Source organism: Apostichopus japonicus, chromosome 8, assembly GCF_037975245.1.
Source record: "Apostichopus japonicus isolate 1M-3 chromosome 8, ASM3797524v1, whole genome shotgun sequence".
Classification (NCBI taxonomy): domain Eukaryota; kingdom Metazoa; phylum Echinodermata; class Holothuroidea; order Aspidochirotida; family Stichopodidae; genus Apostichopus; species Apostichopus japonicus.
Genome location: NC_092568.1, coordinates 34,566,855 through 34,582,187, shown reverse-complemented (window position 1 = coordinate 34,582,187; position 15,333 = coordinate 34,566,855). Strand labels below are relative to the sequence as shown.

Here is a 15,333-nt window from a genome sequence, read left to right as displayed (position 1 = left end):
TCGGCGGGTAGAGTGTTGAATGAAACGGCATGCGATAGATGACAGCCTAAATTAGAAGACTAGGTCACCTAATTTAGCCATATTCTTTGCTACGTTCATTTCAATAGTTATTCCTGTCTGGACTCTTAAACTCGTCCAGCAAGCTTATGGATTTGAAGTATGGGTGTTTTTAAAAAAGATAACTTGGCCAAAAAAAGTCTAGGCCCGGGCCTACAGTGCTACATACTGGCTACGCCCCTGATCACGGATATCATATTATCAGCAGATTTTGTTTCCTGTTTGAATTCTTTTACATGTTCTTTTACATAATATATCAGAAAGACAAACATAGTACTCTTTTACAATTTTTCCAGTAGGATGATTCTTGTTTATAGTCCAATGTCTGGACTTTAATACATTTGACGAACTTAACTGATGGACAATATAAACTTTCATATTTTGTAATATAGCCAGATATGCAGGAAAACAAAATCTGCTGATAATATGATATCATATGATAACGATGAAACTGGCAACAAATTGCACCAGATCGCATCTAAGGACCTTCAATTGTTCAAAAATATCTCAAAGAGGGGGGGGACACCCCTCCTCTTAGACCCCTCCCCCGTAACAATCGCAAAATGTGTTCCCTCTTTCAGGCTACGTCGTTAGGATATATATTGTCTCTATGGTATACAATTAAAACGCCAATGCTAATCTATGGAAGCTTAAAAGTGCCATCAACATAAGCAAAAACTTTGCCCCATAAGGTACAAATGTATCGAAAAAATCGGAACATAAGTGCAGTCGCGAAAGATGGGGTGTCTGACTGACACTGACCGTATCGTTGACGATTAGTGCGGTGGTGGGGGGGGGGGGGGGGTACAAGGCAGCAGTCGGAATTTTCTGGCTCCAAAACCCATCCAGTTGGAATTTCAGCCACTACACCCCCCCCCCCCCAATCATCAGGCCTTAGCTACGTCCCTGCCTACTGCGCTAAACATGGCCTCCAACATATCCGAATCCGAGGTTGAAGTCGAAGAAGAACCAGCTGGTGGCTACATTGAATTGGAATGCGTAGATTCACCCTTCAGCGATTCTTCATCATCTTCGGAGCATGAATCAGAAAACGAAAATGATGACATTGAACTTGACGGAGTTGGAGACGATGCAGACGAAGCTCATGTGCCTCAAAAGGGAGCAAATCCATATTTATTTGAGCCACTTCTTCCAGAAGGAGCTCCTCCCAGAGACGAACCAGCTGCAGTTAATCCGGCAATCCAGGAACGTCTCCAAGTTCTTGATTGGTTCGTTTCAATTTTATACTTCCGGGTCGTATATAACAATTTTAGAATGGCTTTAATGAATTCAGTGGCTTATCATTTTTGCTGCACTACTCTGAATTGCCTTTCAAAATGGTATTCAAGACCGTATGCAAACAATACGTTTGAACATAGTTACTATAGGTGCTATCCTAACTGCAATCCTTTTTCAACTCAACGATTGGTAAGTACATGTAAAACACAACTTTAATAGGCCTACTGTATGTATTTCAGAACATTCCTCGTTATCGAAGTTCACCTGAAAGTACTGCTAAATTATATGACCATAAGCCTAAACTTGGTTTCGAAAAGGGATTCGCGGAGTTTCCTGGATATAAGTTTACAAATGTTGATGTTTATTGACGATTGCTTTCATTGTAAAAATGGTTCAGATCTTTGTTCTAAATTTACTCCACATCATTAAAATAGTTAACACATCAAAGGTAACATACTATGAAAGTGGCCTGTCGGGGACCCCCCCCCCCCCTCCGGGCAATTTTCAACGCAAACACAACATATTTTAGTTAATATATTAAAAACCCATCTCTTCTTTCACCCCTCCACCACCCCCACCCCCGCAGGCATTTCTTGGTTGTGCAGCTTAAGTTTCCATGTCTTGTATTAAAAGTGTTACTTTTGCATTAAATTGTTGTATAATTTGATGATAATTACTCTTCAATTAAAAGGTATGCTTCTGTAAAAGGGGTGATTAATCACATACTAACAAGTGACTGCCTAAATAAATAGTTTTTTATTTACATCATTTTTGGGGGTAGCAATGTGTGAGCACTATGGACCTCTCGTCCAACACAAGAAGTAAATCATTTATGTCTTTCTTAGGTGCCAATGCGGTAACTGTACTTTGATGCAAACAGTGACAGAAAGCATTTGCTGTCGAGAATATCAACCAATTTTGGATACCATGCAACAGACAGATACCCCTGATGCTTGTATCACACAGCACGAAGCATTTGACAGGATTGTACTTTGCCCTTTTGTGTTGAGAGTTGCCTACATTGGCTATTGCAATAGAGATAGGAGACAGATGACAAGAGATCAGCAGGGGTAAGGGATGCTCTGGCTTTTTTTTATATTAAAGATTAAAACTGAAATCAATGAAAACATGGACAAATAAATAAATATTCTGCAACAAAAACAAGTTAATTGTTGATATGAAAAGAAAAACATAAAAAGGTAATCTATTCATCTCTTTCCAAGATAGTTCAAAACAAAATGCTTAACTTAAAAACACATTCTTTGGCTATATTTTATTAGGTTCAGCCATCAGACACAGATGGATACCCCCCCCCCCTCACCCAAAAAAAGGAATATATCATTGCTACTTTGTTTGTAGCCTCAGACTCCAATCTTTGCTTCGTGTTTCAGAGGGGCGATACATCCCAACTCTCCTTTTGCATTTTCTCTAATCTCCAAAACTACTGAAACTACCTTGAAATTTTTTCCAATAAAGATTCCAGCCAAAATATTGTATACATAGTTGTCTAGGCTAATACATTGTAACATAGGTTTTTAGGAGTCTATGCCAATAAATTTGTCTGTTGTGTAGCATTTCTGAACTTAAAACTGTAATGGCGATATAAAGCCAATTTTTTTCCAGCCGCTACAGATATACTGCATATCGCCAGGTAGTCAGGTGGAATTGGGGGATCCTTGGCCATAACAACAGAAGTCCACTACCTTGATGCGTGGTTGGCGCAATTGTTCGGGCTTATCCTCCACAACAAGGACAAGAGAGAAGAGGATTCCATCTTCCACTTTTGGATTGATTTAAGTTTTGATTTCAAAATAATTGTTAGGAAAAACATATGTTCATTGCTACCAAACTTTTTCATACAGGCAAAACTTATATATTTGATCTTTTAACTTGGACTGTTGTATGTATGAGATCAAAAATAAAATTCTTTTATATCAACTAGTTTTCTAAGTTTTCATTGATTGTGCAACAGTGACTGACCCAGTTCTTTAAAGCACTACTAAGGGTTTACTTCTAATGATTTTGTCAGCATTATACCACATTCAAATACATATACCATGTGATAGAATCATAAGTTGCAACAGAACTAGCCAATATTTAAAAAAAAAAAAAACTGTAGAAAAATTGGTGACAAAATGCTATAATCTTACAATTATTTAGGATCTAATATCTTGCAAATAGAGTGATCTATAGTGTGAAAGATTCACAGAGGATTTCAACCATAACTACTAAGGGAAACAAATGACAATGGCTTATTCTCATGCCTCAAACCACCCTGGTTATTGGTTGAACAATACATTAAGTAGAAGCAAATCTAGTCTGCTGTCGTTGAAGCGCTTCCTCTATTGCTGAAAGGAGATGCTGACACTGCCAGAGGTGGAGGTGCAATGCATAATGCAGGTGTCATCTGTCTTTGGTCTTTGTTCCCTGCCAAGGCCAACTTTGTCATGAGAAGATTGTTAACATATTCTGTGTGAAGAGAGAGGTAAAGCAAGTGAGATAAAAAGTCATTTCTCTTATATGATAATATTAAAATAAATATTCAATTTAGATAGAACAGCACACTTTTGTGCCATCTCCTTTAAATTTCATCAAGATAAAAGCAAACACCAGCTGCAGAAGTAGGATTATGTATGTTACAATTTCAAAAACTACCGTGTAAAAATGCAGTAACCCCGATACATACTAGCATATAGTACCTAGTAAGCTTCATTGCTATCGATGGCACAGTTAACAACGACAACAACAAAAACAACAGTGAGATTGGTTTTAATTTACCATGGCACTCCCATTTAATATGATTTAGTTTGAGTGGAAACTTACCATGAGTCGGATTATCCAACACTTTCTGGAGTACATAATCTCCACCTTTGCTTTTTGGGAAACTTATTTTCCATCGCTTCGTTCCATTCGTCTTTGTCCTTTGGTCCCGTCCAGCATTCTCATTATAATACATGGATTCTAGATAGAATCTGCAAGAGAACATAAAACACTTAATGAAAGAAGAAAACACATCTGTGTTGCCATTCCTTGCCAGCAAAAAAATCATTTACTCATTAAGGGTCAAATATTATATTTGATGTGCAAGCAACTTTCCCTTCTTGAAATATTGTGTTTACAAGGTTATCCAACTTTGTCCTCTATTGACTTAAATTAACCTTTGACCTTTACAAAAAACAATAGGGATCATCAACTCATCAAGGGTATCGATGAAATTTGAAGTTCAGGCAACTTTTTCAACTTGAGATATCATGTTTAGTAAGTTATCAATATTTGATCTCTGTTGACATAAAATGACCTGTTCCCTTCAGGAAAAAAATGGGGAACATTTACTTAACTATGGCTACCGAAATACCAAGTTTGAAATTAGGGCTATTTCTACTTTTAAAGATATTGTGTTTACAAGGGTCACAAACACACACACAGGACTTGACTGCATTGATTCCTGTTGCCTTTTGCAAGGAATCAATAAGCAAAAAATCTAACGACTGGTTATACTGTTAATGCTGACATAATAATGCACATGGTTCCATGTCAAGTGAATATTTAAGCAATGTTATGAATTTTTCAAATACTATTAGTGTAAATGAAGCTGTATAGCAAACATCAATGAACTCATAAAAGTACATATGCTGATGCTGATGAACAAAACTACTTTCAGACTTTTTCCATACATTTGGCAGACTGATGTTTTCAAAAGCTGTTATTGGAAAATGTACATACCTACACAGCATACTTTGATAACTGTAAGCCATCATCTTTGGTGAAAAGTGGTTAATAACCATGTGAAAATTTTCAACAGAAGAAGTTTGATGAATTGGTGACATCTTCTTCACCCCTCGCATCACAGACGCAGACTGCAGAATTCTTATTAATTCTTCTGCAACCTTAGAGTCTAAAACTGGGTAAACAAAAGATGATTTAAAGTACATAACCTCTTACTGCCTTTATCGATAAGAATGAAATAATGACATAGCTGCTTCAATAATCTACCATCAGCATTTTTTGGGGTATGATTCTGACGTTCTGAACAGTAATATAAAATGCACACTAATAGACTTTTTGTAAGCAATGTAAAACATCAGTAAACTCAACAAGAAATCTCTCCAAGCTTCTACAGCCCACTGTTTTTGTTGGGGTCAAAGATCAAAACGTTTTAAACAAAATATTTCATGCCAGATCAGTGTCATAATTTTACAAATCAATTAATTTCCCAGCATAATGCAGACATAAATTTTACATAACAAAGGCAATGCACAAAAATATTGAAAATATGTACCAAACATGTATTCAAACAGTAACAATAGCCATATGAAGGATATAGAATATAGAATGTAGCCCAACAACTAATCAATTTACAGATCAACTGAATTGAAAGTGCTTTATATTTAATTCATGAAGGCTTGTTCCACTCCTCCACACCAACTCCCTCTGACAAATTTTAAATAAATAGCATTTGATGTATTCATTCAACATGTAGAGGATCATATTGCTCACTGACATTAACAGAACTTACCATTCTGAACCCATACCTTTAATCTTCCCTCTGCATCAAGGCGAGGATGGCTACAAACAGGAAACAGTGGGTTCTCATGGACATGGATGTTCATAATGTGGTTCACTACAGAAGCCCACTTTGCGGCCATAACACCTCCATCTCCATCCGGGGAGGAACTGGCACACCAATACAGATGATTGGTTATGCTTTTGGTCCAATCGTTGATGAGTCCACAGTCCTTCTTAGCTGCAGCCGCTCTGAGTTTCTTTTTTATACCTGTAATTGTTTGTAAAAGATATATGTAATCACTATTGTACATATGCTTTACAAAACAGCTGAAAAAAATTACATTAAAAAAATACAATATAGACATAAAAAGACATTTAAAACTGTCATGATTTCAGTAAGGCTTAAGTTCAATATTAAAAATCCTCCCCCCCCCCAAAAAAAAAAATATGCAAGTTCATGAAACATATCCACAGTCAATATGCTTGACTGGATATTGATGTACCAGTGTAACAAAGGTACATTACTTATGATTTCTGTATAGGATATGAAAATGTGAACAAGTCATCAAAGAATACTTATGTGAAATGATGTACCTTTGGAAATGTGCCATACATCAAAGTAATGTTTGATGTCTTCCTTTTTGGTCAGTTCTTCTCTGATCCATGCAGTCACTTGCATATGACAATCTGTGATGATGGTTCCCATCTCCAACTCCATCGTCTGTAGCCAGGCAATCCCTCTCTTTAAAGCTTCTAGCTCCATTTGGTAGCTATTAGCAACCTCGTTTTTCTGCAAAATATAACATATTTCCTTTAATAAATAAATAAACAAACAAATAAATAAGTCAATGAAAAACATTTTACCATCATTAAAACAGACTGTATGATAGACCAGAAAGCCATGGGGGTTAGTGATTCCTTGCCTACTTAAGAGCATTGGAGAGTGTGGAGATGATACACCCTTTACTAGATTTGATCTGTAAAGGCCTATTCGTGCAAAATTTAAAGATCTGACCATGTTGCCTTTCTTATTGAGGGTTTACAATGAAATGCATATCAACCAAACCGTTCATTGAAGGTGAGCATGCTGGTTTCATATAGCAATTTCAGCTGACCCTAAATGACTTGACATCTACCACAAACAATAGGAGACAAACACTCAATAAGGGGGGTGGGGTCTGGCTGCATAAAACACTGCATGACATTTATTTAATTCTTGCGTTAGCTCACTTTTTAGGGTTTTCAGTTTTTCATCACAGGTGAACTAAAATAACCTTTGACCTCTCTAAAAGAAATGCCAGCCAAGAATTAAGCAAAGGGTATCTACCTATTAAGGATGAAGTTCATGCAAGTTGTACAAGTTTAAATATCATTGGTATGAGGCAAGGAAAAATACACACAAATTTCTGAAATTCACCTGGACTAGTTCAACATGGATGACTTTGTTGAGATTCTGCTCCAAGAAAGTATATGATCCATACTTGGCGGTATGCCCCGGGCTGTCATTCCGTGCATCCCCTCCTATGACCAGCTTCTCCTCACTCTCCTTCAAGTCTTCAACCATTTTTAACTGCATACGCTCCCATGTGTTGACAATTGCAGGTTGAAGGTAGAGGCGTTGGTGGACAATGAAGGAGGAATATGCAATTGTAGCAACATTTACTCCTTTCATAACCTGAATAACCTTCTTTGGGGATGCACCAGAAAAAAGAATGGAAGCTGACAACAAAATATTACCAGCAGGTATGTTGCCAATGAATGGTTGGCTATACCATTTTCTACTGAATCCACAAGGCTGTGGGTAGTTCTGGCAAACATGATTAATTACTATTAAGCTTCTCTGATGTGGCTGATCCTCCCTTGGGATTCCCCCTTGGCACTCTGGGCATAAGTTAAATAAACCCATCAGGGACGACTCGAACACAAGATATTTTGCTTCAATATGCGGTGGGGTGAGTTCATCAACATCGTCTCTGATGGGAAAATGAAGAAAAATGGCATATTTATCATTAACGTAAATTTATAAAGATTACTGAATTAAATAGTAAGTGATGTTTTGCCTGCCAATTTGATAAAATCACTTTCATGAATCTGAGAAACGTGAGAAATTTCACTAACAAAACATTGCTCACTTTGAGAGCAAAGTCAATTTATAGCAGATCAGATCAGGCCTGCATGAAGTTCACTTAATCCTTGGTGGCCAACTATCCTTATGATTAAGAAATATACACTCCCCTATGTGGATATCACCTCATTCACAATAACCTTTTTCAAGAAGAAACACAATTAGCACATTTTTAGCGAGGTTTTCAGACTTTGACCTCTGTTGACCTCAAATGACCTTTACCTCCATGAAAACCATTAGGGACTATCTACTAAGGGCTACCCATGTACCAAGTTTGAAGTTCAACCAGATTTCATTCCTCTATATATCGTGTTTACAAGGTTTTCAGACTTTGACCTCCAATGACCTCCATGAAAAAATTAAGGATCATCTACTTACTAAGAGCTACCCACATACCAAGTTTGAAGTGCAACCAACTTTCACCTCTTGAAATATCGTGTTTACAAGCCAAGGCGTCACACACACACGAAAAAAAAATTACATGGCCCACTGAGAGTAGCACGTGAATAGGTGAGTTTTTAAGATACTTTTAAAATTGTCTATGGTACCGTAGGAACATTCCTAATGTGACTGGGGAGAGTGTTCCAGAGTTTAGGGGCCTCAAATAGCAATATGTTGACACATAGAACATTTTTCATAGTTCAATGAAATTTTAGAAGAAAAAGATTTTTTTTTAAATTTCACATTCCCAGAATGCAATATAATAAATCTTACATGGTGGTATAGGTTCATGTCATGTGCTGCAAATGCCATCACCTTGCTCTGTAGGCTGGTAATCTGGGTCATTGGTTGGGTCATCACACATGTCCACTGCAGACTCATCAGACAGTCTTGGCGAGAGTCCCTTGTCTGGAAGGTTGGCTTCTGTGGCTTCCCAATCCGTACCACATTGGGTCCATGCCTCCTTCATTGAGATGGTGTGGCATCTCCTAGTTTGAGTGCCTGTAGATAAAATTATAAATGCACTCATTACTTTATTTTACAGATTTTTTTTATGCACACTGGACCAGCAAGCTACTTGCAAGCAAGCAAGCCATTTTGCTACTTGTTTTGATATGCAAGACATTTGAACAATGGAATCAGTCACATTTTCTTTTGTTTACTTAGAGAAAGTGAGGATTTTTCTTCTCCTGGAAATAGGAAGGGCAAGCAAAGCTTATTGTAATAGTCTGTGTTACTTCATTTAATTTACCACACAAAGCAAACATTGAAGTATAAACCACATCTCTGTGAGGTGACAACAAAAGCATGCAGAGCTTACTGTATAGCAATGTAAGTCTTTGATAATTGGAGAGTGCAATTGTTTGCTCAGTCTGACATAGTTTATCTAAGGATAGGTGATAACACAGTCTTTGATTACCCAGTCTGTTTGTTGTTCCAACAAATAAACATATCATGTTGGTTAAGGTGAAGAAAACAGCTGGTTAGAGAAAGAAATTTCAATGAAAATTATTTAACTCGCAATGTTTATTATGCTTATGACTTATACTGTACCTTTATTTGTTCCCCAGTAAGTGCTTTTAGCAGCAACACCCTTGGACCTGTGGTGCTTCCTTACAGGTTCCATCATCACTTGTGTACCCTGGTTGGTTTTTTCATCATTGACCTTCACAGTCGAGGAAAACCCAGCCTTGCTGAGAAGATCAGAAGCTTGCACTCTCTCCCCTTCCTCTAACACTTTGATCTTCTGTGCAAAACTCCTCAGCACTTCTGCAGCATTTGCCACTGTTGACAATTGAGATGGTGTCGGGTTTGACTGCTTGTCTATTATACCAGACACTTCCTGCATCCCAGAAGAAGAAGACAAATATGTCTATTAAAACAATTTATTAACAGCAATATTGCTTTTTGTGAAACTAAAATCTCAAGCATTTTTCTCTCACAGTAGTTAGTGTATGATGATGTGTTATAATCTATGCATGTAGTTTTCTGCTCCAAATTAGCAAATAATACTGCCAAAGGCCTGTTTATGCTTTTTTTCAACTACGGCACACTATGAATCTTGTTTTGAAAAAGTTTTTCAGTCAAAATTACACCCTCTTCAAAATTTCAATTTGGTATACAATTTTTTTTTTTTCAAAAACCACTTTGCTATTTTCATTTTGTTTCATATTTGGGGATTTGCATGCCTAGCCATTGAGGTATTGCATGGACCTAGTTTGGAGGTTTTTATATCAGAATATATTGTTTTTGTATGTATACTGACATCATTCATTGTAAAATGAAGGCAAACAATTTGTTATCATTCATTCTAACACAAAGTGAAGAATACTTAGAGCAAACTGAAACTGTATGATCATGCCGTCACCATTCCTTATATATCTGCAACAAACACGGTCACACTAATTGGTACAATTATAGAATACAGGGCCATTCATTAACTCTTCCCAGCATCCGGATGATACTTAGCCGATTTCACGACAACTCAAGACAACAACAAACACAGTGTCAGGATTTAACTGTAACACACAATGTCAGTGTTACAGTACTTTGTCCTTGGCACACCTTTTTTATTTTGTACTTTTAGTAGGCTAGAACTAAATGAAGAAACTGTAGTATTTATTGTGAAAGATTTAGGAAAGAAAGTAACATATTTAGGGGAGGAACCAAGGAAGGCATCTACAGTATGCTAGGCTATGTGGAAAGGGTAGTAGTTGGTAATGATAGAAATCATACAGTAGTTGCAGGTATTATGGATTAGCCTGGGTAGTTCAGTCGGTTCAGTCAATTCTTTTAAAAACCAGCTAGGAAGGCCTTACTTATTGTGACCTGAATGAACACTAACTTCCTACACTAGGCCTACGGTCATTTCATTTAGGCCTTCTACATTTATTCTTTCCACATAGCCTAGCCAATATGCCCTCATCAGCTTCCTCCCCTGAAAAAAACGAAACTTTCCTCCCTTGAAAATCGTAAGTTTACTAAAAATGATTTAGGGAAAGTAACGTTTCTAGGGGAGGAAACGTTTTCCAGTGGAGGAAGCTAACGGTTCCGAGAACTAACGGGAACTCTACCAAACTCAAAATACACTGCACCGCTGTACTATTACTACTATAGGCCAACTACTAGCTGTGGCAGTATTAGTGGTCTAAGTATAGGCCTGGGCTAGCCTAGGCTGATAATCGAGTCGTGAAAAGCGACAGTTTCTCAACATTGGCTGCTGCAAAGGAAAGTATGCCACGGTTGTACAAACGGCATAACGTTCTAGGCTACACGCAGTTCAACCTACCTTGTGGCGAGCTCTCATGATGGAAAAACGACGTCTTTTCTTCATAGGCGAACCCGTGTTTTTCTTCGCCAGCTTTGTTGGCACTGCAGTGCTCTTTAACAGCGGTCTGAATTTTCCTGACACATTTAACTTTTTCTGCATCAAATATTTAGGGTCCCAATCATCTTCTGTGAAGTGGGCAGAACAAACTTTCACATTCTTGCCATGAGAAACTCCTGGTGCGATGAAGTCTTTCCTGGTGCTCCGCACAAATCGTATCCAGAGTTTCCGATATCTCTCTCTACTTTTTCCGCTTGGAAAATTGAAAAAACTTATTGTGGAGTCCACATTCGTTCTGTTGCATCCCCCTACAACGCAATTTCTTGGCATTTTGCTGGTGGTTTAGGTTGTTTGTCGAGTCCAATATAGAGTAGGTTGCAACTAAACTTACGCACAAAGTGCACACTGCTGAAGTACACTTCACTTTGTTATCATCAAAATGACGTCACATGTCACTGTAGATCACGTGATCATCAAATCGCTTCTCGCGAAAAGCCCAATTTTTGTTTAAAAAATCAACGAGTTTAGGAATTTTTTTTAAGCCTTTCCCAACATCGGATTGACTTGAATTTTCACATGTGTAAAATGGAAACCAACTAGAATACTCTTGAATACTCTTGAATAAAATCGTATTTTTTCGTCGATGCTGAAAAATCACTATCATTCATCTTTTTGAGTTTGCATCTTTTGGTTTCTTAGCCTGGTTTATCTGTTTTTGACTTTCTTTTCACTGTACAGCGCTTCGAGATTTTTGGGAGGCGCTTTATAAGTAGTATTTATTATTATTATTTATTATTATATGAACATTTTCTGCAAAATCATCGTACAGGGAAATAGTTTTTTACGGGGGGGGGGGGGGGGGCTGCTGCACAAGACTTGCCGTTCCCACAGATTTAAGAACCTGTAAGTCTTCTGCACTGCAAAAATTTCAACGTATGGTCCAAATGTGTCAGACTACTTTTTAATAAATGATTTTCCCGAATATTTTCAAAACTTGCCATAGCGCTGCTGCGGTATTTGAGATATACTTTTGCTGAGCAGTTTGAATGTTATTTTTTGAACCGACTTACTTGCATTGTGTATTATGGTATTTCTCTTGCCGTTGCTGAAGCAATAGGCCTCGATGACCTGAGGTATCTGGTTATCCTCCTCTTGACGACGCTCTGGCCTGAGGAAGGATGGAGTTTCAGCAGCCTTGGGCTTATCTTCAGAAAGGAATCATTCAAAGAAAATGAAAAATGATACTTCATTCAGCTTGGTTTTAAGGTTATTTTTATGTATAATTTTTTTTTTAAATATTTTATATTCGTGCACTTCCCAATCGATCAACTCGAGCACAATTACTCTGACATGCTATCGATTATTACTTCATTCCCTCTGAAGCACGGGATTTGCAGATTAATTTTCTACATGGGCCGGAGAGAAACATTGGGGGATGCAAAGGGCCTGACACAACCAAGGTGTCACTGTCCCTAGATTGAGTAGTGTGTAATGTGGGTCTTTAACGTCAGCTTGCAATACCCAGTTAACACAAAATGCGGGCCCATTTTTTCTTTCTCTTTTCAATCTTTTGCTAAACCAGATTGAAATAAGATATCGCACTACATATACTAATGTTGAATAACAATATGTAACACCCCTCCGATCTTACATTGTACAGTAATGCCCATAACAAGATGGAATATACATTGAATCGTACAATACAGAGCAAAACCAATCATATGCCAAAGACAACCATGCAATCCTGCCAGTAACTTAAATATTCATAATATATGACAGGCACGTAAGTGAGCTTTGTTCTGGTTATTTTGGATGGAATAACCTTCAAACACCCCCAAAAAATTGTCTGTAATCTGCAGGGCTAGACAAATGCTCCACCTCCCCTCCCCTCTCCTCCCACCCTTCCGACAGAGTGCCCAGGCCCGCTGTTGCTAAGGGGCTTCCAGCATGAGCTGAGGAGAGGCAAATATCTACAAAACCTGGCTATGTACCTGCATATGATATGACATGATGTGATATGATATGAAACCATAGGTAGCATATCCTACCATGCATATTAAACATAATGTGATATTGCAACTATCATACGCTGAGCTACATTCGGCAACAGCCATGACATGGCATATACTACGACTGTCCAGCACAAAAATCCAAACCTGCAATATATTGCCTAGCCATCAAAACTTCTACAAAGCCCCCGAACTCCTCCCACACCTTCTACATAGCCCCAACTCCTCCCCCACACCTTCTACAAAGCCCCCAACTCCTCCCCCACACCTTCTAAAAAGCCCCAAACTCCTCCCCCACACCTTCTACATAGCCCCCCAACTCCTCCCCCACACCTTCTACATAGCCCCCCCACTCCTCCCCACACCTTCTACATAACCCCCAGCCCCTTCCCCCACCCCATTGACTCTCCCTCCCCGTTAACTACATCACCAGATAAATCAGGGCTCACCTTTTCTCTTCGTGGATTGAAATGGTTTCTCTTTGCTGGGAGGATTTCTCTGGTCTCCCCCTTTCATGGACCACACAACGGTGGGGTGGATGGGGGCCGAGGGCCTGAAACGGCGACGCTAGTCAGAGTGGCAGGACTGGATGGAGGCGTCAGGGACTGAGACTTGGAACTGTTGATGATTTCGCTGTCCGGGGAGACGGCAAAGTAGCGTACTCTTGCCCATGTCCGAGGGAACCAATCGGGGAAAGAGAGTACTTGGACTTAATTCCCTCTTTGTTGCCTGTTCCGGAGAAACAAAAGGACTTCAAATAAATATAAAGCTTTGCTTGGTGTATAATGAATTCACTTTAAATGGTGTCATTTGCCTCCATTGTTTGAGGAAGTTAGGCAAAACTTCTGTATTAGAAACGAATGTTTTTTTTTTTAAAGAAGCTGGTTGCATTTCAAAGCATCACCTCTTTCTTTTCCATTAGTGTTTTACACTATAAAAGCATAAACTGCATTGCTTATCTGTTACCTATATACCTTCCTAGCTTATCATAATCACAACTGAAACTGTCATAGTCATTAACTGTTAAGGACCATTGCTAACTAGTTGTTAAAATAAAAATACGTGAGAGCATCAGTACAACCCACTATTTACGGGCAACGATCCTGGCCTAATCAGTTGATACTTGGCTCTGGGAGATGGCACGAAAAGAGAGGGCAGTAGACCAGTATTGACCACATATCAGAGGGAGTGGATCAGTTCTAAATCAGATCACCAAATCCCTCTAGTACACAGCTGGGCCAAGTGCGGTCCGTGGATCGCATACGGTCAGTGCAGGAATTACTTGCAGCTCTCGAGGAGGTCTGCAACCCCCTCTCCCCACCCCCACCCCCAATAAATCCAGCCCACGCAACCTTATAGTATCTGCATCAGCAATGTTTTTATCCAACTATAAATCAACTGATAGGCTACATAATTTCACCGAATGACCCGGACAGGAGAGAATATGTAAACTTGCAAATTTGTATAAAGGACTATCTAGTGAGATAAGGTGCAATGCATATTTACAATTCTTCTGCTCTTGTAGTTCCTACAGCATCTCTCTCTATCTACACATCTGGGTCCTAGCAGAGCCGTTTCTCTATCTACTGTGCTGTGTCCTAGCAAAGCCGTATTTCTAAATATGGCTCTGGGTCCTAATGCGCGTGATCTATACTGCTTACAGATCTCCAAGACTTTTTAAAGGGCTGTAAGATATCTCAATCTATTTGCTAGTTGTGAAAATATGTTCGATACTTTCAAAAATAAACCGTTATACCACTAGAAAATTGTAAATACAACTAGGAATTTCAGGTATACGTCCAGTATATTCCATGTCTGGTTTTACTGACGCTCAAAACTTACTCGTGTTATTTAAATACGTCAATGAAACTCTCTGATTGGTTGATCACTATAGACATGTGTTATGTTGTCCAACAAACGCTGTGCGACATTTAGTTGGTACAATATAGTATCTACGTGTGGTAAAACCATATGTTAGCTCGAATATGTCACACTAGCTATGTGTAAAGGGAATATTCTTGTATAGTTTTCCTAGACATTTCCGTCAGCCTGATTTCTCAAAGGAATTCTCAGTGATTTCAGAGACAGCAACATGTCAAGTTTCACGGAACTAGATAGAACCGATATGA

The 15,333-nt window shown here is 38.5% G+C and overlaps 2 protein-coding genes and 1 long non-coding RNA gene across 7 annotated transcripts; 1 reads left to right on the top strand and 2 right to left on the bottom strand.

Moving 5' to 3' along the window:
• Nucleotides 1-971: 971 nt before the first annotated feature.
• On the top strand, nucleotides 972-2,434 carry LOC139971727 (uncharacterized). Of its 2 annotated transcripts, none has more exons than XM_071978448.1 (2): nucleotides 972-1,286; nucleotides 2,142-2,434. In XM_071978448.1, exons 1-2 carry the CDS (start codon nucleotides 982-984, stop codon nucleotides 2,368-2,370), a joined length of 534 nt encoding a protein of 177 aa, XP_071834549.1. In that variant the 5' UTR covers nucleotides 972-981; the 3' UTR covers nucleotides 2,371-2,434. The 2 variants fall into 2 exon arrangements, with proteins under 2 accessions (XP_071834549.1, XP_071834550.1); XM_071978449.1 differs by having other exon boundaries at nucleotides 972-1,485.
• A 190-nt stretch (nucleotides 2,435-2,624) lies between these two features.
• On the bottom strand, nucleotides 2,625-11,634 carry LOC139971726 (uncharacterized). 4 transcript variants are annotated; one of them, XM_071978447.1, is made up of 9 exons: nucleotides 11,157-11,634; nucleotides 9,422-9,710; nucleotides 8,642-8,869; nucleotides 7,220-7,775; nucleotides 6,397-6,613; nucleotides 5,829-6,070; nucleotides 5,020-5,081; nucleotides 4,120-4,268; nucleotides 2,625-3,765 (listed from the first exon to the last, which is right to left on the bottom strand). In XM_071978447.1, exons 4-9 carry the CDS (start codon nucleotides 7,706-7,708, stop codon nucleotides 3,611-3,613), a joined length of 1,314 nt encoding a protein of 437 aa, XP_071834548.1. In that variant the 5' UTR covers nucleotides 7,709-7,775; nucleotides 8,642-8,869; nucleotides 9,422-9,710; nucleotides 11,157-11,634; the 3' UTR covers nucleotides 2,625-3,610. The 4 variants fall into 4 exon arrangements, with proteins under 4 accessions (XP_071834548.1, XP_071834546.1, XP_071834545.1 ...); XM_071978445.1 differs by having other exon boundaries at nucleotides 2,629-3,765; nucleotides 5,020-5,191; nucleotides 5,813-6,070; nucleotides 11,157-11,633; XM_071978444.1 differs by having other exon boundaries at nucleotides 2,630-3,765; nucleotides 5,020-5,197; nucleotides 5,813-6,070; nucleotides 11,157-11,633.
• Nucleotides 11,635-12,268: 634 nt separating this feature from the next.
• Nucleotides 12,269-14,240, bottom strand: LOC139971734 (uncharacterized). The gene is made up of 3 exons (XR_011794465.1): nucleotides 14,109-14,240; nucleotides 13,654-13,933; nucleotides 12,269-12,400 (listed from the first exon to the last, which is right to left on the bottom strand). It is a non-coding gene; the product is annotated as an uncharacterized lncRNA (long non-coding RNA).
• Nucleotides 14,241-15,333: the final 1,093 nt, after the last annotated feature.